The sequence below is a fragment of the Chinchilla lanigera genome, unplaced genomic scaffold (assembly GCF_000276665.1).
Source record: "Chinchilla lanigera isolate Chin_1 unplaced genomic scaffold, ChiLan1.0 scaffold00034, whole genome shotgun sequence".
In the NCBI taxonomy this organism is placed as follows: Eukaryota; Metazoa; Chordata; class Mammalia; order Rodentia; family Chinchillidae; genus Chinchilla; species Chinchilla lanigera.
Genome location: NW_004955435.1, coordinates 11,343,199 through 11,366,730, shown reverse-complemented (window position 1 = coordinate 11,366,730; position 23,532 = coordinate 11,343,199). Strand labels below are relative to the sequence as shown.

Sequence of the window (23,532 nt, the reverse complement as noted above, 5' to 3'; positions counted from 1 at the left end):
TGAGTGTGGTTTTGGTTGTGGCTGTTTGTTCCAGTCTGTTCCATTGATCTTCAGGCCTGTTTTTTAGCCAGTACCAGGTTGATTTTATGACCATAGCTTTATAGTATAATTTCAGGTCAGGGATTGTGATTCCACCTGACTTGTCCTTGTTGCCCAGGATTGCTTTTGCTATTCTGGGTCTCTTCTGGTTCCAGATGAATTTAAGGCATATTTTCTCAAGATCTGTGAGGTATGCTAATGGCAGTTTAATGGGAATTGCATTGAATCTGTACAGCAGTTTTGGAAGTATGGCCATTTATTCTTGCCTCTTTTATGGGCCACTTCTACTACAAAGGAAGACAGAAAAATGGCCAGTCATACACTGTCATACATTATTAATTCTTTAAAGTGCCCCCTACTCTTCATTCTCCGTGTTCTCTACTTCTTCGCTCTGTTTGGTGACGTTGCACTCCCAGCACACATTTCTCATATCAGATGTCCCAGATAGGCCAAGGGATGTCCGTATACACAGTCATATTTATATATAAACAGGCAGTATAACGCTTTCTCATGGATGAATGTGTAAAAGGCATGATGTATATTTTTTCTTCTCAGTGAAGAAGTGTCATATTACTTGGTGACATGGGATTATCAGCTTGAGAAATACCTCAGTTCACACATTCCTTGAGTGTCTGTGATGTGTCCTACATTGGGTTATACAGAAATGACTGAGACGCGGTGCTTGATCTCAGTGAACTCACTGTCTTAGTGAGAGCTGTGCCGACCAGCAGTGGCAGGGCTGCTCACAGCGTGTCCTCTCGCAGCGCTACTGCTCTGTACAGCGCAAACAGGTTATGAGGGTGCACTGGGAGGACACGCAGAAAATTCAGTCTGGATCTACAGCTCGAGAAGTTTTCCTAGAAGAGCTGATGTTGTGAAGTTGCTGTAGAGGTGACGTGTGCATTGAGATTCGGATGAAGAACAAAGTGAAAGTATTGCTTTGAGACAGTAAATGGTATTTCACTGGCCATCAAGCACCGGCACAAAAGTATCACTGCTGCCCCTGAATTCCACGTTGTGCAGAATGACTTTCTGTTGTTCTTCTGATAAAGAATGGGAGTTGATAGTTCACATTCTTGTCAGAGCCATAGTTTCCCAGTTTGTTGATAAACCTTCAAATACCATTTGGAAAAGTCATTATAAATCTCTCTGGCCTTTCCTCTACAAAATAGACTTCTTTTAGTACATTCTCAAAGGTCTTGTTCTTCTTTCAGAAAAATCATACGTGTTATTTTCTGAGTTCAGTCATTGTGCAGGTCCCACCTCCCCACCCCATATATTTTATGCTCAGGTAGCATTGTAGTGCCTTAAAGGGGGATGGCTAGTGAGACTAAGCCCAAGTATCATTCTTACTTACTTGGACCTCAGTGCTGTGTGTGTAGGAACGCACCACAGAGCACTCTGTTGATGCACCTGGATGAAGTGCTGGGATTATAGGTGTGTGCACTTCATTCTACCCTTTCAGTTATTATTCTGTAATCTCCCCCTCACCTGATTGTTCTCTGTCCTGACACTTTTCTTTCTGATTTCTGGCTGTACTCATTTCTTGAAGTTTGGTTTTCTTGTCTCTACGTTTTCTCCCAAGAGTGCTGTTGGTCTGATCTTCAGCTTCTCCTCTGTATGACTGTCATCTGAGTCTCTGGTGTCTGCGTGCATGGGCTGTGGAATCATGTCCTCCCCTCATCCTTGACACTTCTCTCACTGTTTAACTCTCCCACTCGCTCTTCCCATGTCTAAGTGCAGGGCAGTCTCACAGACTTCAGTTAAACAATGTTTGAGCACCTGTTTCTCCTTTTCTGGTCCCCAATATATTCTCATCTGCAAAGCCATGCCCAGCTCTAAGCCATCTTTCATATCAGTGCCATTTATATTCTTTGAAAATACACCATCGGCCACGGTGAAATGCAGATATCATAGTCAGGCTGGTTCTTGCTACCTTTTAGCTTCATTTTTTGCTGTCTTCCTTTATGAATCTTGTACAGAGGCAGCGCAGAGCTCTCAAGCTGCAAATGGGAGCTTGAATTCTGGTTCTGGCATTTGTCAGCTCTGTGACTGTGGGTAAATGCTTTACCTTCTCTGTTTCTCATTTTCCTCTTCTATAAAATAGGGCTCGTAATTGGGCCTGCTGTGAAGGATCATTGTGTGGGCTAAGTGAAAACCTCAATGTCTGGCATGCAGCAGTGTTTCAGTAAGTGGTGGCCATAGTTAGATGCCATCTATATGTAGGACTGAGAGAAAGGTAACAAAATTAAAGGGTACATTTAAAAATAAATTTTAATTATTCTATAGCCATTACCTGACACCATTGTAAAGTTTAAAATTTAATAAAAGCAGCTGGGTGTGGTGGCACATGCCTATAATCCCAGTACTCCGGAGGCTGAGGCAGGAGGATCGTTGTGAGTTTGAGGCCAGCCTGGGCTACAAAGTGAGCTCAAGGCCAGCCTGTACTGCATAGCAAGAACTTGTCTCAAAAATACAAAAAAAATTTAAAAATAAAAGTTAATAAAAGCATCCCTGTTTTTGCTTTCTTTCTTAAGCCGCAGTAAGATAATGCTTAGAACTGGATAAACAAGTGATTCTAAGAATCTTAGGTAACAGAGTAAATAATCAGTGTTTTCAAATTATCATTTTGTCCTTAACCTTGGAATTTCTTTTCTAACTTAGGGTAGAAATTTAGCATCAGGAGAGGTTGGATTTTTCCCAAGTGATGCTGTTAAGCCTTCCCCATGTGTAAGTATTATTATTTTTTTTCTCACTTTCTTTTCCTTCTGATGCTGTCATTAATTTTGCGAGAATGTACAAAAGACACTGCCAGGTCACTCTTTAATATTAAAGTTTTCTAGAAGGGTCATATTATTTTCAACATTATTAAGATTCCATGATCAAAAAATATTTTAAAATATTAAGTAAGTATATGCAAGGAGAAAATTTAATAGAATTTATAAAATTAAGTTGTCAAAAAAATTTTAGAAGAATTAAGTCAAAGATATATTATTTAAGTATCCCTTTTCTCACTGAGGTAAGAGTGGGAGGGTCTAATTTATTCAGTCATTTAGGTTACATTAATAATACTCCAATAGACTTCATCTGCTATCTTGGAAAGCATTCTAGGAAGTGGAAAGTCCTCAAATTCTTCTGTCAAATCTTTAAATTTACTATGTTTTAGTGTGCCTGTTTTTTATTTAATACCAGAATGAAATTTCCCAATAACAACAAACAAATAGAAGGAAAATGAATTAATGTTTACTCAAATAAGATAGGTGAGTGTAACATTAACTATGCTTTCTGGTGTTTCATGATACTGATAAATTTTTGTTGTCATAATTTTAGCATTACTATTTTAGATTGGAGGTAGATTTTTCAAAAAACCTTTTTAAATTTTCTAAGTCCAAAGCAAATAAAAACTTTTACTAATATGGTGGAGTTGATTGCTTGAAAAAAAACTCTCAAAATTCTTATCTTTCTGCTAATTTTCAGTAGTTTCTATATTTCTAAAATGAATGTTCTTTTTTAATATTAAAAATGTGAATGTTTCCTACCTTTGATTTCCATGTAACCTCTAAGATATTTTACTGCCAGGGGCTGGGGATTTAGCTCAGCGGCAAAGCGCCTGCCTGGCAAGCGCAAGGTCGTGAGTTCGGTTCCTGGTACCTGAGAAAAACCAAAAAAAAAAAAAAAAAAAAAAAGATATTTTACTGCCTTCAAGCTTTCTTATTTTCAAAAGCAGAAGAAATTTTAAAAAGATTTGCTATTCTGTTGGTTTTGTGTTCTAATGTCACTTCTTTGGTCTTGAATAATCCCATAATTTTTAAGAAGTTGAAGCATGATACTACCCTTATTTAATTAGATAAGCAAAAATGATTGTTTGGCTAGTTATCTGTCATTTGCATGAATGAGATTCAGGCTTCCTTTCTGTAAAGCAGTGATGTTTACATATAGGCATGTAGCAAGAGATTATGCATTATAACATTAAGATGTTTGGGAGCCTAAAGGCGTGAAATCAAGACTATTAAGCATTTCATATCCCGAATGTTATTATCTCTTTATGGCCTCTTGACTACGGCACAAAATGAGCACTTGAAGTTTTATTTTAGAGAGAGTCTGGCATAAAGTAGGAACTTAAAAGTTACTGTTGAATGAGTGAACAAAGGAGTGAGAAGACAAATCTCTAGCTCTGTGTAGTGTTGGATGCTAATAAAACAAGTTTATGAATCCTGTAGGATGGTACTTGGTGGACCCACTAAGTGACTAGAAAGATAGAAATTTTAAATGTTAAGCAGTTGTAGAGTAATGTGGAATTATGGGCAAAGTAATCAAATAAATACAGTCATTTTATAGCTCAAAGTTAATAAATAGCTATTAAAATTTTATGATGTAGCTGATGAAATTGTATGTTTGCTGGTTGTAGGACGAGTTGAGTGAAGATAAGCAGAAAGAGGAAGAGAAAGGAGAATAAGTAGAGAAAGTTTGGAAAGTGCTATTGTTTCGACCCTGGAATGTATTGTTATCAGAGGTCCAGGAGTAGTGCCGCACGTTTAATTATGAGCTTAAGAATTATTTGCCTGCATATGCCATGCTGGTCTCAAACACTGTTCTATGCACAGGTCAGAACCTGGAGCTGGTGAAAACACTAGAAACACAAAAATGAGACGTGTGTTTTGGGAAATTTCCTGACTGGACGCAAAGCCTGGAGCTATAGCGTAATACAGACTGGGTTATCTTTTTGAATCTAGGAGCCCTCAGAGGGAAAAGAATCTCATGGAAAAACATACCGCCTACTCTTGTCTTGGCTCTGGATCGGGCAGGGAAAAAATAAAAACACATTACCCTGAGAATTATTAACTTAAATCCAAAAATCTTTCCAAATGTCAACCTGGAATTTCTCCTAGCTCCGTGATCTAATATTGTAAGCTAGAAATATAGTTTTAAATTATTCTATATGGGGCCCAATGAAAATAAAAGCTCCCCCTGGCTTGGACCCTCTTTATACATAGTGCTCAAAGAACTTCTACAGCTAAAGTCTCAGCAAACAAATTCACCATTTGCAATCATTAAATTCCTGAGAAAATAGACCATTGTAAGGTACGGTCAACAGGAATAATAAAAAATAGATTGGACCTCTGCCTTATAGAACAGTGGATATTGGAATTACCTGATACCAAATTCAACGTTTTATATTTAAGGTGATTGAAGAGATAATAAGGGATTAAGTATCTAAGAGGAGCGAGGACACTATTCAAATCAGCATATTGCAGATGTTGTAATTGAATTCAAGGTCTTAATGGCCTCGTTATATGCTGCATGAAATGCAGTTGTAAAGAAAGTTAGAAGAAATATATAAAGAAATTTCCCAGACAACAGTTCAAAGAGATTAAGAAATGGAAAATGTAACAGAGAGTGAATAATAGGATTCAAACACATTTAATAGAAGGAGAGATCAGAGATAATTGTGCTGAAGCAATAGTGAAATGAGTAATGACTGATTTCTTTCCAGAATCTGTGATAAAATTAATATTAAGAATCAAAAAGTATATTAAAATTAACCAACATCTTGACACATTTTAATGAAACTTCAAGACATTAAAGACAAAATATGAAAACCAACCTAAGAGTAAAAGAGTGCCTATCAACAGCTGATGATCAGATACATAAGTAAAAGCAGCAATAATAGAAGCAACAAGTATTTACTTCTGGAAAGTGTTAGTTAGCTCCTATTATACCAGTCCTTCCACAAGTAACAGCTATAAGCTTTGGACACCAGATAAAAATGAAAGTGTCTGTGAAGGTGCTGGCTAACAAGAGTTGCCAGTTGTGACAGGGCGTTTATTAAGTGACTTTCCTGGTTTCATGGCTAACTTGAGGGCAGGGTAGTATTAGGGTGTAGCATTCTGAAAGGATGAAATTCTTATAGAAACCACATGATATTTGTGCATTGAAGAACCAAAATGTGGAGTCTGAAGCAAGCACAGCGGCTGGAAAAGAAGACAGGAAATCTTAGGAAGGAAAGAATGAGAGATGAACCTCAAATTCTGTATATAAACTTGCCCTAAGCTTCTGGTAAATGGTGAAAGTCTAAACTGCTCAGCCTGCACTGAAAGAACTAAGCTGAGAATTCATCAGTCACTTAGCCCAAGAGGTGTCGACTCCGAAGTTAAAGTTCACCCAGGTTAAATCCCTGCTTTCAGAAAAACCACATTCTTTGTAGTAGGATAGAATCCAGAATTTTGATTTGAGTTAACAGTGTATCATACAAATTATTCCAGCTACAATCCAGAATTACTCATTGTGCAAGGAAATAGGAAAACATGAGTCATACTGAAAAGAAAAATTGATGGAGTCCCACCTTGAAATGACCCACCTGATGGAATTAGCAGGAAAGGATTTTAGAAGGCAACTATTATAACTGTAAGGAAAATGTGTTCATAATAAGTAACAAGAAGCCTTAGCAGAGAAATAGGAACTATAAAAAAAGAACCAAATAGACATTCTGAAACATGAAATTGTAATATTTGAAAGAATAAGAATATGTTGAATGGTTTAAGAGAAGAAAATTGCTCTCAGTTTAAAATCTCCTGAATAATGGCCCTTCTAGCAAAACAGAGAAAGACCATTTCTAACTGTCCCACCTAACTTTATGTGGTGTACTCAGGAATAACATATGTGAGCTATATATCCAATAAGGCATTTTTAAAACACTGTCTGTCTGTAGCAATAATTTAATGACACAAACTGTCTGTGGAGACATCAGAAAATGGCACTAGGGAATAATAGTAATTATACACTCAGTGATGAGAGTATCCAGAAGGAAAGTATCTATAGTCTTAAATATAGTGCAGCTATCAAGACAAGGACCCGAAGTACACAGAAGACAAACGGAGAGGGCCCATGACAGAAGAGAAAAGGACCTGAGTCTGCTTATGGGGATCGCAGATGAGAAGGTGGTCCTGGTTCTTCACATGTCAGAGTATACTCACCGAAGAGAGGAAAAGCCCCAGTAGAACTCCTCAGGCTGGGACAGCCTCAGTTTCTCTCTTCTGCCGTAGAATTGGATGTCGTTCTTCAACTTGCTGGATCTCTAGCCGTCGAAGGAATGCACAGTGCAAAACTGTGTTAAAGTCTTTCTGTGTGTCTGTCTGTGTCTGTGTCATTATCTCTGTCTCTGTCTTGCTCTGTATCTCTCTGTGTGCCTCTGTCTCTGCGTGTACCTGTCTCTCTCTCTCTCTTTCTGTCTCTCCAGGGAATGTTAGAAGCAAGGCAAAGAAGAAAGATTACTTTTCTTTCTCATTTCAGAAACTATATATATCATATCAAAAGGGAAAACACTGAAGATCAATTTTTATTTGTAAAAGTAAAATATATGAAAAATTTGCAGAATTCTAATGAATATTTTACCTTCAATAATTGTTATGTATCATGATTTTATAAAGTATTGCTATTAAAAATATAACTCAGAAGATTAAAATTATTTAAATATTAATAGCTATAGGAATGTTCTGAACAGAACAGTATTTTTCAATATATGAAACTCTGGAAGAACAAAATTATATTAATCTGTTATGAAAACTAGCATATCTAGAGACATATTGAGCAAATCTCTGAAATGCTATGACCTATATTAAAAGTAAAGGTAATAGAATTTTTAATCAACCAATTTAAAAGGTTCAGGAATACTGTGGAATGTATACATAAGAGACTTACATGACTCATGGAAAATTTCTTAACACAAGAAAATATATACTCCATCTTTTCTTGGGAACTTATAAATTGTCTCCCTCTCTAGTATATATTTTGTTATTTTATGAATACTAGTGTACCTTTTTGGGGCTTTGTTCTTTTTCTAGTTGCCATTAGCACCTAGAAGAAATTTTCTTTCTTTATATGCTTAGAAAATGCAGCATTTTTCCCTTGTGCAAAGCTCTATTTGAGAAAAGGGAAAATGGATATTTTCCATGTTATTTTCCTGAAGAAAATGTTTTCCAGTTGGGAGACTTTAAGAAACAGAATTTAGAATTTGTGTTACATGATTCAGTCTACACCCAATGCAGAGTATTTGTTTTGCATATTTTCCCAATGCCTTGGGAGAGGGAAGTGCTCTTTGGTTTCCTTAATAATATTTTCATTTTAATTTTTTATGATAGGATTAAATGGCCTTAATAATAAATATTTAAAGTTTCTAGTTTGTATTTTCCTGCTACCTCCTCCCTTGGAGGTACAGTGGCGGTAAAATGAATGAAAGAATGAATTGAAGAGAAATGAATTATTTTCTACTTATCTGACATATACTATGATTCATTCTGTATAAAGTTGCCAATGGATAGTTCCAGGACTGTGCTACTTAAGGGTTTTATAGAGCTGAGTCAGCTGAACTGAATTAATGATTGATTGCTAAAAGCTTCCCTTAAGTAAACTTAATCTATTTTTGCCTTTTTATATTTTAGGTACCCAAACCAGTAGATTATTCTTGCCAACCCTGGTAAGTATTAAAAATGTTTATGTAGCTAAGTTGAAATACCATACCCTCAGCTCGAGGACGCCTTAGTAGTAAACCATGTTCCATTTCCATTTGTCCTGGCTAAAGGTATTTTCGGATGTAACAAAATACCATAATGAATCCATATATTGCTGACCTTTCTGTGTCTTTATCAGCGAGTGGTGTGTGGGTGCGTGTTAGTGCATTTGAGTGCACTTGATTGTAAACTACACGTTTATGTAACAGCCCCAGAAAGAAAAGGAACATAGGCAAATATGTATCGTGTATAGAGAAAGGTAAATTTCATTAAGCAGAAACACAATAATGAACGATTCCATTATTTGGAACAAAGAATTAGCTCATGAGGATAGCAGGTTCTAAAACTGAAATTTACAACTTGTAATATAGAAGCACTGCAATACATCCGTGTCTGTTATGGGTCAAGGTGGAGCGTACTTTCCCCTGGAGGCAGTATAATTAACAGAATCAAAAATGTGAGCAGAGGGTGATTATTGTTTTTTAGATATCTTCAACTGTAAAAATTATACTTAGGATGCAGAAGAGTTGTAGCTATCATCATATCAGAATAACTAATACACATTGATTATTTAGGATGTGTTTCGTGTATTACAAGTTTTGCTTTGTTTCCCCATTTGCGTAAGGAAGATTGTTGGAGTACACTATTATTATTACAGATGAGGAAAGAAAGGTTAAAGCCATGCAGTTTGTGAGTGGTGGCCAGGATTCCATATTATACCATCTGCACTTTGCTGTACTGACCCCCAAATCACAAAACTTGGCCTATTACTCATATTTGTTTCCCTGAATTTGTATTTGATTCCTCTTAAAATGTCTGTGTTTTTTTTCCTGATATTTAAACCTGTACAGACAAAGCAAGGATGAGGATACAAATACCAATGAGGTATCCTGAGAGTATATACTGTAATTCAGTTTTCAAGTGTAGGTAACACTGGAGTTGCCTGATATCTTTAAAATAATTTGATTATTTTCTGTTCTGTAATCAAAATATGCGCAGCACCAGGCTAACTTTTCAATGGATAGGAATCAGTTGCCTGTGGCATTTTTTTGCTCATAGGCCCGACCTGCTTGCTTTCTCTCTGTAGTCACATCTGCCTTCATAGTCTTCACCTACCCTCTCTGCTATATCACTCTGGGCCTTAGCACTGAGTTTGCTCAAAAAATTGTAACAGGTTTGTGATAGCAAAGGGCATCCCTGCTACATTTTTTACCTGCCATAAGACCATTCTGAGGTCCTAGTTTCTGTGGAATTTAAAACTATAGTCTTGACAGGAATTAAATTTGGATGCTCGAGCCAATAGCATGGACAGTCAAACTAAAAAATAACAGGAGCTGATAAAAATCATGAATGTATAATGATTGGGTTCCTTTTCTTTCCTCCTTTATTGTTACAAGAGTCTTGATTTTAGTGATGAATACTGATGCCGCAAACTACATGGGTTTGTGAAATAAGCTCATCAGGTACCTCGGAGCCAGTCAGGGCAAAAGAGGATAGATTTTGTACCCTTTGTTTTAAGAGATACCTTTGCCCATGTGGGAAATACTATGGAAAATATGACCAGTTAGAATAGTATTTTTCATAATGGTAAAAAAATCAAGATGTTTGGGCAAAGGAGAAGCTTTAAAAATAGGAAGTAATAAAGATATTTCCTGGAGGAATTTTAAAGTACTTTTTCTTCTCCTTTGACTAACCTGGACAGTTTATTCAAACTAAGCAGCCAGTTTCATGTGAAAGGCCTTCTTCTAGGGAACAAAATGATCAGCTACACCAGAAAACAGAACTACCAATTTTAGGTAGACTAAACTGTTTAAAGAAAATTACACTAACTAATGGCATGTCTGTCCTCAAATACATATCTCCAATTATATTTCTGTTTATTATTTCCTTACTTAAAAGGAGGTCCTTCACATGAAATAAATTTTGTTTTTATATAGGCCATAAAATAAAAAGTAAAATCAAGGTGATTGTCTTTAATAATCTATGTTTTAGGATTTCAAAAGACAGGGAACTATTTCCAAACTGAGGAACTATTTGGAAATCCGCATGTAGAATAGAAATCCACGCCAAGGCCCCCATTCCGTTCTCCAGGAAGTCAGCAACTTGCTGTTTTGTACCTTGCAGGTGACCCTGGAGGTAGAAGGTATATGAGGAAACAGGAGCACCCGGGTTAGGGTTTTGGAGGACGGGGAAATGCCATGCTGAACACAGGGGCGGGGCTGAGGAAGAGCTGCAAACAGAAAGGCCGTGCTCCCCAGTCCCTCTGTATGGCTCGCTCCCAGCTCTGTGATAGCCTCGCTTACGTGTAGCACCTTTCCCTGTATCCAGACAGGAGGTTGGAGAACTTTTATATAAATAAACTGTGTAAGTTCAGAAGGAAAAACTAGCAACAGCTAAAACCTTCACATTTGCATGTTGTCCAGCCCTGTGATCAGATTCTTGCCAAATGATCAGGCTCCCACCCAGAGGCCTGCCTTTGTACCCACACACGGAGCTTCTAGTAATTATTCAGAAGCCTCCTTCTTAAATATGAACCAATAACAAAGGTAGCTTGATGCTTGAGGAAAGCCTTGAAATACATAATAAAGCAAATGAATAAAAAAGAAACTTGAAAATATACTTTAAAGTAAGCAGATTTTAAAAAAATTCCTTTTATGTACAAAGTTAAGAGAAGATATCACGTTGTAAGTGAGTTGGATGTTTTATAAAAGGAATAATCAGAATTAGAATGAGCTCTTATATATTAAGGATCATACAAAAGTTGAAAAATGATGTGTTTTTTAAAATGAAAGATATAGATAATATTGAGAGAAAATACATGAAAAGTAGATTATTGATCTGGGAAGCACACATTTGACTAGTAGAAACTTTGGAAAAAGAAAAGTGAGGGCAACAATTAAAGAAATAGTACAAAATTTTTTTTTTCTCAGCACTGAAGGACTTGTGTTTTGGAATTGGAAATGCTTCTGGAAACCCAACACAGTATAAGAAAGTGCTTTATCATGGAATTTTGCAATACAGAGAATATAGAAAAACTCTGGAGGCTCTCAAGGAGGTACAAACCAGGTCACATCTAAATAGTCAGAAATATGAAAGACTTTGGATGGAAATTAGAAGGGGATGCCTTAACACTGAGACAGAACAATTTCTCACTGAGAATTCTATACCCAGCTGTACTGTGAGTTGAGTGTGAGCTAAAATAAAATGTTTTCGTAAGTGGACTTTAGAATATTACATCTCATGCATCCATGTACAGCAAACCAAAAAAACCTGCTAACGACCTAAGAAAGAGGAAGCTGCCCAGTACAGGAAAGGCGAGCAGAAGGAAATCTCAAGTAGCTCAGCGGGATCAGAGGGCAGGCAGGGTCGATTAGACTAAGAGACGGAAGGCTTGTGAGAAGCGGGTGCTGTGTAAGACATTAACAGGTAAAGTGTGTGATGTTGAGAGGTGTGTTGTTGGGGAGATTATTTGGAAAGAACTCGTGCTGTGCCAGAACAAAAGAGCCCGAGCAAACAAAAATCTAAGCTATTATTTTTAGGAGGTAGACGTTTTCGTAATGTGCTAAGTTGCTAAAATTGGGCCAGCTAGTGGTTTGGATTTGTGAGGGCTTTGAAAGACGAGAATGAAGAGTAGCGAAGGAGTGAGCAGAAGTGTCAGGAGAAAAATGATTTTATTTCCATATGGCTGGAGTTGAGAAATTAAGAAATTATAGTATGATGTGCAAGTATTGATAAAAATAAGCAAAATATTTGGAGGGAGGCTTGGACTAGGACGCTGGTATGGTGAAACGTTTATCTTTTTATTACAAGTATTACAGTATGGCTTTCCTTTTTTTTTTTGGTTTTTCTTCCGGTACCGGGAATTAAACTCACGACCTTGCGCTTGCCAGGCAGGCGCTGTGCCGCTGAGCTAAATCCCCAGCCCCATGGCTTTCCTTTTTAAACTATAGTCTTGTATTACTTTGACAAATATACTTTGTACTAACTGTGACAGTAGGGTTGCTGTAAAGAGAATAATGGGGTGGAAGGTACAAAAGGAAGAACAACTTTCTTTAGATGGGGTGGTCAAGAAGCCTGTCTAAACTTGAGTGGTGAGAAGGAACTGCATTAATAGAGGATGTGTTTCCAGACGAAACTGCAATCTGTGAGGAGACAGTATGAGCAGAGGAGCTTTTGGGGCTGGGGATGTAGCTCAGTGGCAGAGTCCTTGCGAGGCATGCTTGACGTCCTGGGTTCAGTCCTCAGCGCTGGAAGGAAAAAGAGCTTAATGAATTTCTGAATTTGAAAGAAGCGAAAGACTAGCATTGAAGGGTGTTGTAGAAGGTTAAGTTGTAGAGGTAAGCATGGATGGATCGTACTAGACCCTAATGGTGCATGGGTTTTTATAGCTGCTCTTTTAGTCCAGAGTACCATCAGCATGAAATGCCCTTAGCTGCTCTTTTATACTTGATGGAACCCTACCAGGCCGTCCCGCAGCAAACTTCCAATTAATGCCTAGGTGTGCTTTTAAAATAAATAGTATAGATTATCGGCAGGCATTTACACTGAGTTACATATTTGTATACATGAGTCAGAGAATTTTCTGGAATATTAAACCATGCGTGGCTTCAAAAGATAGCCAATCCAGATAAATCTTTTTTCCTTTAACATCCGCCGCCCAAATACTATGATATATTTTGCCAGTAATGTTATGCCTATATTTGATGTGAGTGGTCATTCAAAATAATTTCAGGGTGAATTTGGACCCTTAATTATGACAGTCGTTGTATGGCATTTGTGTATGCTTAAGGCCCTCATAATCTAGGAGAACTGAATTCTGGTTTTGGGGAAAAAAACCTGCTTTTTAAAAATGTTATATTCGCTACTACTAATTTGTTAAGAAAATTGGTTAGCAAAATTATAGACTGTAATAATTAATATTATACCCAAGGAATAATTATTTTCAAATAATTTCAATTGTTACTAGATTTTTAAAAAGATGCTCAAAGGAGATTTCACAATATGCATAAAAAGGGGAAGTGTGTGTGTGTGTGTGTGTGTGTGTGTGTCTTAGAGTAGTCCCTCCCTAAGTCTTTTCCCTTATTGTCCCTAAACTCTCAACAACTGTCTTTCTGATTCAACAACTCCTGACCCTTCTCTTTGTCCCCTTTATGTGCTTGGTAAATATTTACTAACCACTTATTATATAGTAGGCATTGTTCACTTTGCTGTGAGCTTTATGAAACTTTTGTGTTTGGACATATTAAAAGACTTTTTATCTGAATTTTTAAAGAAATGCAATTAGTAAAAACAGCCGAGATCTCCCACTAAATTAAAATCTTGACAGACACATACCAGCCTCTCTTGTCTTTCAAGTATATTATTGAAATTTTCTGTGTTATTGTTTCTTACAGGTATGCTGGAGCAATGGAAAGATTACAGGCAGAGACCGAACTTATTAACAGGGTAAATAGTACTTACCTTGTGAGGCACAGGACCAAAGAGTCAGGAGAATATGCAATTAGCATTAAGTAAGTAGGACAAGTACTTTTACAGAAATAGATTTCCTGTTTTCATAATGACACAGACCATCTGATGTGCATAACCCTGAAGTTGCAAACCGAGGTTCTAATTGCAGCAGAAATGATGCATCTACCCAGACAGTTCATTAATACTGGCAAATATCTGTTACAAAACAGTAGTATGTGTTATATGCTGCTAATTGGCATATTAGATTTCTTTCATAACGTTATATTTTGTTGACTTGATGTGTGTACATTTCTAGTAAATTCTAAGAGTATAAATTACTAGACTGTCTTATTCTTTTTGCTTTCTCAAACTGAACTAAGTAAATTAAGCATAACAATTAGTCAAATCCAAACTCCATCTCAATTCAAATATTAGTTGTATTTCCACCAATCTAGAAAATATATTTTGTTAATTAGCCGACGCCATTGTATTGGCATAGATATATATTTTGTCTTCAAAATTAATTCCGATAATGTTATTGGGGCATGCCCTCTGGTAAATATTGATTTCTACTGATTAAAAACACATTTATATTCAAAAGTTATTCATTGCCCACAGGTACAATAATGAAGCAAAGCATATCAAGATTTTAACAAGAGATGGCTTTTTTCACATAGCAGAAAATAGAAAATTTAAAAGTTTAATGGTAAGTATTGATTATTTTTGTTCAATCTATGAGGCCTGTTTTTTTCTTGTTAGAAAGACCAGTTAAATTTTATAGATTCTTGGATACTTTACTCACTGAAAATTTATTTAAAGATAAAATCCTAAAAAATTCTAACTTTAAAAACTCTGATTAAGTTTTATGTTGTTTGAAGCATTTTTTCATTGTATATTAGGTCTGAAAGTTTTACTTCATATTTTAGATTCTGCACTATTGATGGCCTTGGTGTCATGACAGATTCAAATACCAACTTGCAGTTATTTGTGTGGGTTTTAGCTTGTGTTTGAATGATACCCTGCAAATGCTTAATGTGCCCTTTTTCTTTCTTCATTTGCTTTTATTTGCTCATTTGGCCAGAGGAAGGTGTTATAAATCATGACAGAAAGAGCTACCATTAATAAAATGCCTCTCTTGTTTAGTTTCATTTCATAAAAATGCAATAGGAAGTCAGAGTGAGAGGTTTTCTTTTATATTTTCTGCTATTCTAAATTGTGCATTTATTCATTACCTTGGACAATTAAACATAGTTTACTTGTTTTTCACACGACAGTCACTATTTAATAGAAATTTTATATGTAAGTGGAAGTAGTATAGTTTTATAGATTGCTTCAAATGAGCAGCAATCGCCTGATTAATTCCTGTAATTTTTTAAAGAGGTGGTTGGACAGAGGAAGGAGGGAAGGGAAAGGGGGTAAATAAAGGAATTCAGGCATGTAATGTACCCAGTTCACACGAGGAATGTAAACATTATGTACTGTATCCATGTATTAGTAACATAAAATTTTTTTTAAAAGAAGCTGAATAAACTGTGGCTGTCACTTGATATTGAAAAGCTATACTTTAATAGTTTGATTAACATAGAAAAATGTTCTGTGTGTCGTGAATAATGCATATATCTCCTGTATGCTAACCATGCACATATGTTATATATGCTAATAATAAGAAAGATTTCATATTTTCTTAAAGGTGGTCTCGTGTGTTTCTCAAGTTTGGTAGTTTCATGAGATAATAAAGGAATTTGGATATAAGACATAAGATGTATTTGCAGCTGCTAAGTCCCTTGAATAATCCTGGAAAGGACCACTCATTGACTAAGCATCAACCAAGGGCCAGGGATGTAGCTCAGCAGTGCAGTGCCTGCCTGGCAAGTGCAAGGTCCTGGGTTCAATTCCCGGTACCAAAAAAGCAACAAAGCAACAAAAGTCAATCAAAAGATGCACATTGCATCTTTCTAGAAAACATCAGAAAGCACTTTGCAGATGTTAACATGAAATTTAAAGTTGAGTGTAAGAAAGCCTTGCAAAATAGACCAGCTTGAATGCCTTACTAAAAACTGAGCACTGTGTAAAGACAAGGATCTGTTTGTTTTTTTTTTAAAGGAAGCATTTTCAGTTGAAAGAAAAAGAAGAAAATCTCTGTAGACATAAATATAACATTTCTAGTTCAAAAGCTAAGGAAAGGCAGCATGGCCATGTCCTGGAAAGTGTAAACTCTGTCAAATTGGAAACCAAGATCCAGGCGTTCTCCCTGCTGGAAGTAACTCATGTTCCGTTGGAACAAGCGGGCTGTGCAGAGAGAACTCAGCCAGAGGAGGTTCTTCATGAAATGAGAACCTAGCAGAGAGGTGGCAGGTGGAGGCACAAATAATGAACAACAGGCACAGCTGGGACGTGGTGACAGCATGCTCGGGGACTCCGCGTATCTCTGTAAGACCCGCCAGTCTGAGCTTTCCCCTGCAGAGCTTCCTGGGACAGTAATGAGGCTGCTCCACAGTATTATAATTAATACGGCACTTTAAAAAATGCCACAGGGCCAAAGATGACTTCCAGCCTCTTGGCCTTTGAAAGTAAGCGAAAGGAAGTCCCATTGGAGGAGACGCGTGCAGAGGATGAAAGGGACAGCCACTGGAAAGGGCCAATCAGTTCAGCTGTGTGTCACCTTGGCTCCTCTCAAGGAAGTTCTTTCGCAGCAAGGGTTAGATGTGGAAAGCCAGAAATACCGCAGCGACCTGGACTGGCAGACATAGACTCTTGAGTTTCTGTCTGTACATACGTCTGTGATTATAGCTAAAGCAATCAAACCCTGATTCAAATCATTTGTACAAGACCACATTACTGTGTACTAATGTACCGATGTTCTGGAGAGGGAAGTAAGGGTACTTGTCTCAGGCTTCAAATAAGCTCCCCTTATAAAATGTAGGTAAAATGCCAAAAAGGCTACAGATGCATGCACACTTTCCCCCTTCATATCATGGGATGTTTTGTAGGAGAACCTGTACTTCACTGAGTTACGGGGGGGATGAACAGCAAAACTACAGTGAGACTAGAAAACACTAGCAAATATGTGTAGTCGTGAGAATGAAAGAGTGACAAGGAGCTGGAAACCTCGGTCTCAGAAAAGTCCTTTCTCAGATTTAGAAAATAACTATTAAAACCAATGAAGAAGCAGTTCTTGATCATTATTTTTGTTTCTATTTAATTATTGAACACATTTTTATTGAGTCTTTTCTATGCAAAATCACTGATACTAGTGAATACAAATATACCAAGAACCTCAACATGGTTCTGTCTGAAGGATGGTTCGTATTTCAGTAACGGGCCCCTTTGAAAGGCAAAAAGGTTACAAGGTACAAGCGCTCCTTAAAATCAGAATCAGACAACCTCTAGGAGATGCCTTCTTTATTACTGGCATCAAATACCACAGTTTGCATTACCAGTCAGTATGGTTTGTAGGTTTGAGTTGTTTCTTAAGAATCGTTTTTTATCCAGCTATCACTGATGTTAAAGTTAGATTTCTCTGCCTATGAATCAGAATAGGGCATGGAATTAAATTTTTATCTGGAAAGGATATAAAACACAAGCAAACGCTGGAGTTTATTTTAAATTCTCCAACTTATCAAAGAGAAGATTGGCCTTAGGTGTTTGGAACTGAACTTTGTTCCCTTGGGTTTCAATAGCTTAGTTCATCAAAATTTTTGTTTTTCTTAGTCATTAAATTCAAATCCTAAATGAATTTCTGTATCCAGATTACAAGGCATTAATTTTGTTCTAATTTTCATGTATGCCAGACAATCCATGTCCAAATGCTGTTTATAAACCATCTCCGTTGCCTGTTTCCTAGGTAATTGGAATGACTAGCTCTCACTCATTATTTTTCAGAGAGACTTGAATTGTTGACACTGCTGTGTCAGTGTGAGATAAGGAAAGCTTAGCAATTTCTTTTGTTTAGTCTTCTTATTTACTTGTTGTACCTGAAGGTCAATGACTGCTAAAGCAGGGGTGGATTAGACTGAAATACAGAAAGCATAAAGGCATGAACTGGAAAAGCTCCATGGTGGCACTATTTAATGCTATGCAGAAACCTGTAGGAAGATATACCCTTCTAAGACTGTAAAAGTGGAACTAAATTATCTTCCATGCTTAGCGAAGTGTTAAAGAGTGTTTTGCAGTTTACTAAGCTACATGACCATAGGCTTTGAAAGAATGATATTTTTCTTCTGTAAAATTTTGGAGGAGTAGTAAATGATGACCAGATTCTGCAGCAGAACAGTGCTTTGATAGTTTCTAGCCAACTTCACATAAACATTAATTAATTATAATTCATAACAAAATTTGACTTTTAATGAAATTAAATTAAAGTTAAAGCTATTGGCACGTAATTCATTTCAGGCTTATTTTCATATTGCCAAAGAAAGTAACAAATTTTATGGAATTTAAGTATCAAAACTAAGAGAAAAACTCTTCGATTTAATTTGCATTAAGAACATAATATGTACATGTACTTTCTTCCAGAGACCTTACAAGTTTCATTCTTTTAAAAATTAATAGCAATTCTGATCACTAAGAGCCATTTAATTCCTGACCTAGCCTTTGCAAACTACATATTAAAAATCAGCATAATACAAATGCTGTATTCTAATTGTTGATACTATTTTGAAAATACAAACTTCCATCTAGTCTAGTGGTTTTTTTTTTTCTTTGTCCTTAAAGTTGGTCAGATTCTGCATTCCTTTGTTTCAGAAAGCACCCCCATTAGCTAGGCCCAAGAAAGGAAGGAAGGAAGGAAGGAAGGAAGGAATATTTTCTGAAAATTAAAAATGTAATGTATGTAAAACCTTAGCATCTTAAATCTGAGAAAACAAAGTTCCAGGCATGTCACAGACAACTAGCAAACTCCGTTTCCCTTGGCTTGTCTGTGTGTGTGTGTTTACATTTTTCAGGTACTCTTTGTTAATAAGCCCAAATAGTTAAAGGCATGGACTTTGGAGCCGTATCAGCTGTGTGATCTCCCACACGCTGCTTAGCCTGAGATCTTTGCGTTCATGGGGATGATGACTGTCTCATAAGGTTCCCGAGTAAGGGTTATGACAAAGAATAATCAGACCTCAGCACCTGGGATAATTGTAGCGGTTGTGATTATTCTTGTCAGGCACCGTATGTGCTCGGTCTGTGGAATGGCTTGTTGTCCCCGTTTTACAGGTATAGGGATTGAAAAATAATCTCTCTTTGCTTTATCCAGTGCTTTAGACAAAGCATACTGCTTAATTTATGCAGGTGGGTTTTTCATTTTTACCTTTATAACTATTCTCAGCCTGCCTACTCCACCTGAAGCGAACCCTGCACCATTCCTGGCTGTTGAAATTTTATGTGTTCTTCAATTTAAGTCACGCTGCTCTGGCCCTGAAAGCTTCCCTTGTACTCCCTAATGGACACACCAAACCATAGGCTCTTGTGTGCCTTTGAAGTCTTCTTCACTCTCCCTTCTAGGGTGGGAACTCCTACTGAGCAGGAACCTTATCTTCATAATCTTTGGGACCCCTGACAATCCCAGCACAATGCGGTCCACAATATATCTACCTTTGTTGATAAATGATAAATCCTCAATCATTCTATTTTTCTCCTTGTGGGTGATTTTTGGCCCAATTGATTGGTTCTGGGAACTTTGAATACAACCACTGAATGGAGGTATTGAATTGACTTGACAGTGTGGTTTTTTAGAAGAAATAAGTTGTTTTTCCACAGTATTTTTAAAAATATGCTTTAAGAGAAGTACTGAATAATTAGGTTAAAATGGTTTTGCTTTCATTTTCATTTTGGGCGTTTATGAGAAATTTTATACATGATAAGATGCATTTTTCCCTTATGAATTGTTTTTTAATTTCAGTTTATAGTAGAGAGATTCATATTTGTGCAGAAGTTATGAGGCAAACACATGAGAAGAAATTTCCTGAAGTTTTAGTCTAAAAGATGATGAGTGGTTATGCTATTAGGCTTGAATATATTTAAGGCAAACTAAGTAAAATTCAAACCACATTACTGAGTACCAGGTGATAGCCAGAGCTACAGTGGGTGCGAACACTCATCATAAACCAGAGGCAATGTCAGTTGGCATTTGTGCTTTTCTAACTTTTGTTTACCATGGAAAAGTACATTTAGTAGCACATTTGTTTTTTGGCCATGTTGAAAAAAATGCAGGAAACTAGAAATTGCTATGTATTAAGTGAGCAGCTGTTCCTTTTATTTTTTGTTTAGAAAGGCAAGCATTTCATAGATAAGAACAATAATTACTACTCTGAAATTGAGGTTTAGTTTAGTTTTTGTTTCCTTTCTTTTTCATTTACCACATCTGACTGAAGCCTGACAAGATGTTATGTATCTGTGAAGAACAGGGGAAAACTCACATTGTGAATGTCCTAAGTATCAAGGACAGCTTCTAGGCAGGTATCAGGTACACTCAGACATCAGGGACAAATCACCATTCACTAACTCTTCCATGGAAAATTTAGCATGAAATCCATTATCTTTATATATAATTTTGTGATAACAAAAGTATCTTTACTAAAAATAAACTTTTCTTCTCTTTTCTGAAGGAACTTGTGGAATACTACAAGCATCATTCTCTTAAAGAAGGGTTCAGAACCTTAGATACAACTCTGCAGTTTCCGTACAAGGAGCCAGAACATTCGGCCGGACAGAGGGGTAGTAGGGCAGGCAACAGCTGTGAGTATTGTATTTGAGAATATGATTTGCTGTCACTTAAGGGTTGGAGGCAATATAGCATTAAACATCTTTATTCCAAACTTTGAAATATGACCAATTAATATGCTAATGCGTTGAGCAAGGATTATTTTTTCTTGAGCTAAACAGAATCAGAGGGACCAACAGGTTTATGAACGTGTCTAGTTGTAGGTCTTTGTGCCAAAGTAAAAAATATCTCTGAATTAAAATATCCATTATAAACGTAAAGATTATGTTCACATATAAAGTTTATATTTTCCCCTGGCTTTTATCTTACTAGACTTTTAAATGTATACATAATGTTTGTAGCCGCAAAATACTGTTTGAATGGTAGTATTTAGGCAAAACCGATTCATAACTCTCCTTTTTAGACTATTACCCCAAGTTTACTTACGACTGTATTTCAATGACTACTTTCAAAACTGTGAAATGACTAACATATTTTCTTGGATGACAATATTTCAAAAACCATACCATAGCCATGTTCTTTCAAAATAAACATGGGCCGGAACTAATCACAAAAAAATTAGCATGCAAGGAAATTCACATCATCCTTTGAGTGTGAATCCAAGTCAAAATTTTTATTTTTCCTCACTTTTTAATGTTACATATTCTTCCTAGAGATGGTTAGAGCATGCAGAGAGAATATTGTGATGGAAACATAGTGTAAAGTAAGTGTGATTTCATTCCCATGGTTTGATGTCTTTTTTTAAAAAAATCTGTTTTAGAGGAGAAATGAAACTAGTTTTTATTACTCTTCGAATCTTTAGCCTAAGCAAAATTGGAAGATCTAGAGGTATTTGAAAAAAAGAATTTGCATCAGTTGAATATAACTTGAACTTTATTTTTTTCCTGAAAGCAAACGCTAAAAGGGAAACAGGTAATGCTCAGGGTTCCAACAACATTAGTAAAATCTTATACATGCAAATATAAGAAAATGTGCACATTATTTGTCACATCAAATGACAGGTGGTTTTTGAAGACTTCAATAGCTTAATAGCTGCTTTTGCAGTGATCGGTGACGTATGCCCAAGCCTATGCAGTGCAAGTAGGAAGAACATACTTTATATTCAAATTTTAAACACTTAAAATGTTACGTGTTTTAGCCTAAAATTACCTAATTATCAGAGAGTCTTAAGTAGGCTATAATTCTTACTCATTCAAAAAATGAAAGCTTTTCTTACAAAACAGTTTTCCTACCAATTTCTTAAAAGTCTACCTAAGTTATGACTTCTCCCCACTGCATGAAACCTGTAATTTTCAACTGTATTTTCTCTGGCTTCCCAGCAGCAGGACAAGTTTCCAAGGAGGTCAGCTCCACCAAGCTCTGTTTGAGGTGTTTGATTTGTTCCAGAGCATGTAGGGGAAAGAGAAAGGGTGGATATCCTGTATTACATAGGAAAGCTTTTTTAACCCTCACATGCATTTCACTGCCTGGTTTATGCCTAGGTGCTTCTTTGGTGCTTGGGATGTGTAAAAGTTCAGATGATGTTGCCCAGTAATAAATGAAGTTGCCTAACATAAAATTTTGTCTCTAGTGTTTCGTTAAGTATTTAATTCTCAAACTTTTTTAGCAACTAGGAATGGGGTTCCTTTTTTCTAAGCATGGCCGATAGAATGATGATGAATATCCATCTTAGCTACAGGCAAAGTTTGCAATGGAGTCCTGAATTCAGACATCCCTACCCAGTCTTTTTAAGTGACTCTGGCAGAACACTATAACCCTTTCATAATCAAGAAGTGAAAGCAACGCATTCATTTAAAATTTGATGATATGTATTACAGTTTGTCTTTATTCATCAGGAAGACTCAGGCAAATCTGGGTTGGAGGAGTTCAGCATTTTATATAGAGTGATCAGGGAAGATCTTGTTTGCAGTGTTCCCTGAAAAAAGCGAGAGAGTAAGGTAATAGATCAGTCAGCAATTACTGCACAGCGGTTAACTCTCAAGATTGTTCTTCCATTACTACAAAGCAGAAGTCTAATATCTGATCAAAATCGTGGATGCTATCCCGATGATTTACCTTGCGTTAAAGTTATGTAAGATGGAAATTATGTTAAGACAGTCCTGAGAATTAAATGAAGTACCACAGATAAAGTACTTAGCTTGTACATAGTAAACACACCTAAAAGTTCACTCTACCGCTTTTACTTCTGCTACTAATGCTACTGACACCTCTAACATAGCACATACTTCCCTGTATTTCTAAAGCTTGAGTAAATCTACAAATTGCAGCTCTTATAGCAATTTATATCTTCGTTTTTATGATTTTAAAGTAGTTTTTCTTATTTTAAACCAACCCTTGAGTCAGAGTTAACCATTAAAGAAAACACTGTTTCTAGTTTTATGTATGTAGGATCTTCCAGGAAATGACAGCAGGAAATGATGCATATTCTGTATAGGAAGATTATGTCTGACGTCTTTGTAGGGCTTCGCTCTGCTTTAAGACTTTGGGTATGCTGCAAAATACTATCTAATGGAGCTGACACAATTTTGTAACTGTACTTTTACCAAACTTTGGGATATTGGATTGGACTGAGAACACTGAGGTCTCTATTACTTCTGTATAGTCTTGAAGCACAAAGGACAGACAGGGAGAGCCCAGAACCATCTTGGGCGCTGCGTACAGGTTGAGAAAGGAACTCCAACTCCTGAAACAGGCTCTTTGTCATTCTTATTTTTAAGGTGTATGCTCACCTTGGAAAAGAAAACCTTGGGGTATTGTAGAGATTGCTAACTTCAGGAATAGTCTAGGTTAGAATGTTCTTGGGACCATTGCCAACCATCTTGTAATGTG

General features: G+C 36.6%; 1 protein-coding gene across 1 annotated transcript in view; it reads left to right on the top strand.

Annotated features, from left to right (window-relative positions):
• The window catches only part of Vav3 (vav 3 guanine nucleotide exchange factor), a 272,134-nt gene that overhangs the window by 232,313 nt on the left and 16,289 nt on the right, over nucleotides 1-23,532 (top strand). The window contains exons 20-24 of the mRNA XM_013516527.1: nucleotides 2,704-2,769; nucleotides 8,478-8,512; nucleotides 13,940-14,056; nucleotides 14,613-14,700; nucleotides 20,588-20,717. Coding sequence (XP_013371981.1) covers nucleotides 2,704-2,769; nucleotides 8,478-8,512; nucleotides 13,940-14,056; nucleotides 14,613-14,700; nucleotides 20,588-20,717 — 436 coding nt within the window. The remainder of the gene's footprint in view (nucleotides 1-2,703; nucleotides 2,770-8,477; nucleotides 8,513-13,939; nucleotides 14,057-14,612; nucleotides 14,701-20,587; nucleotides 20,718-23,532) is intronic.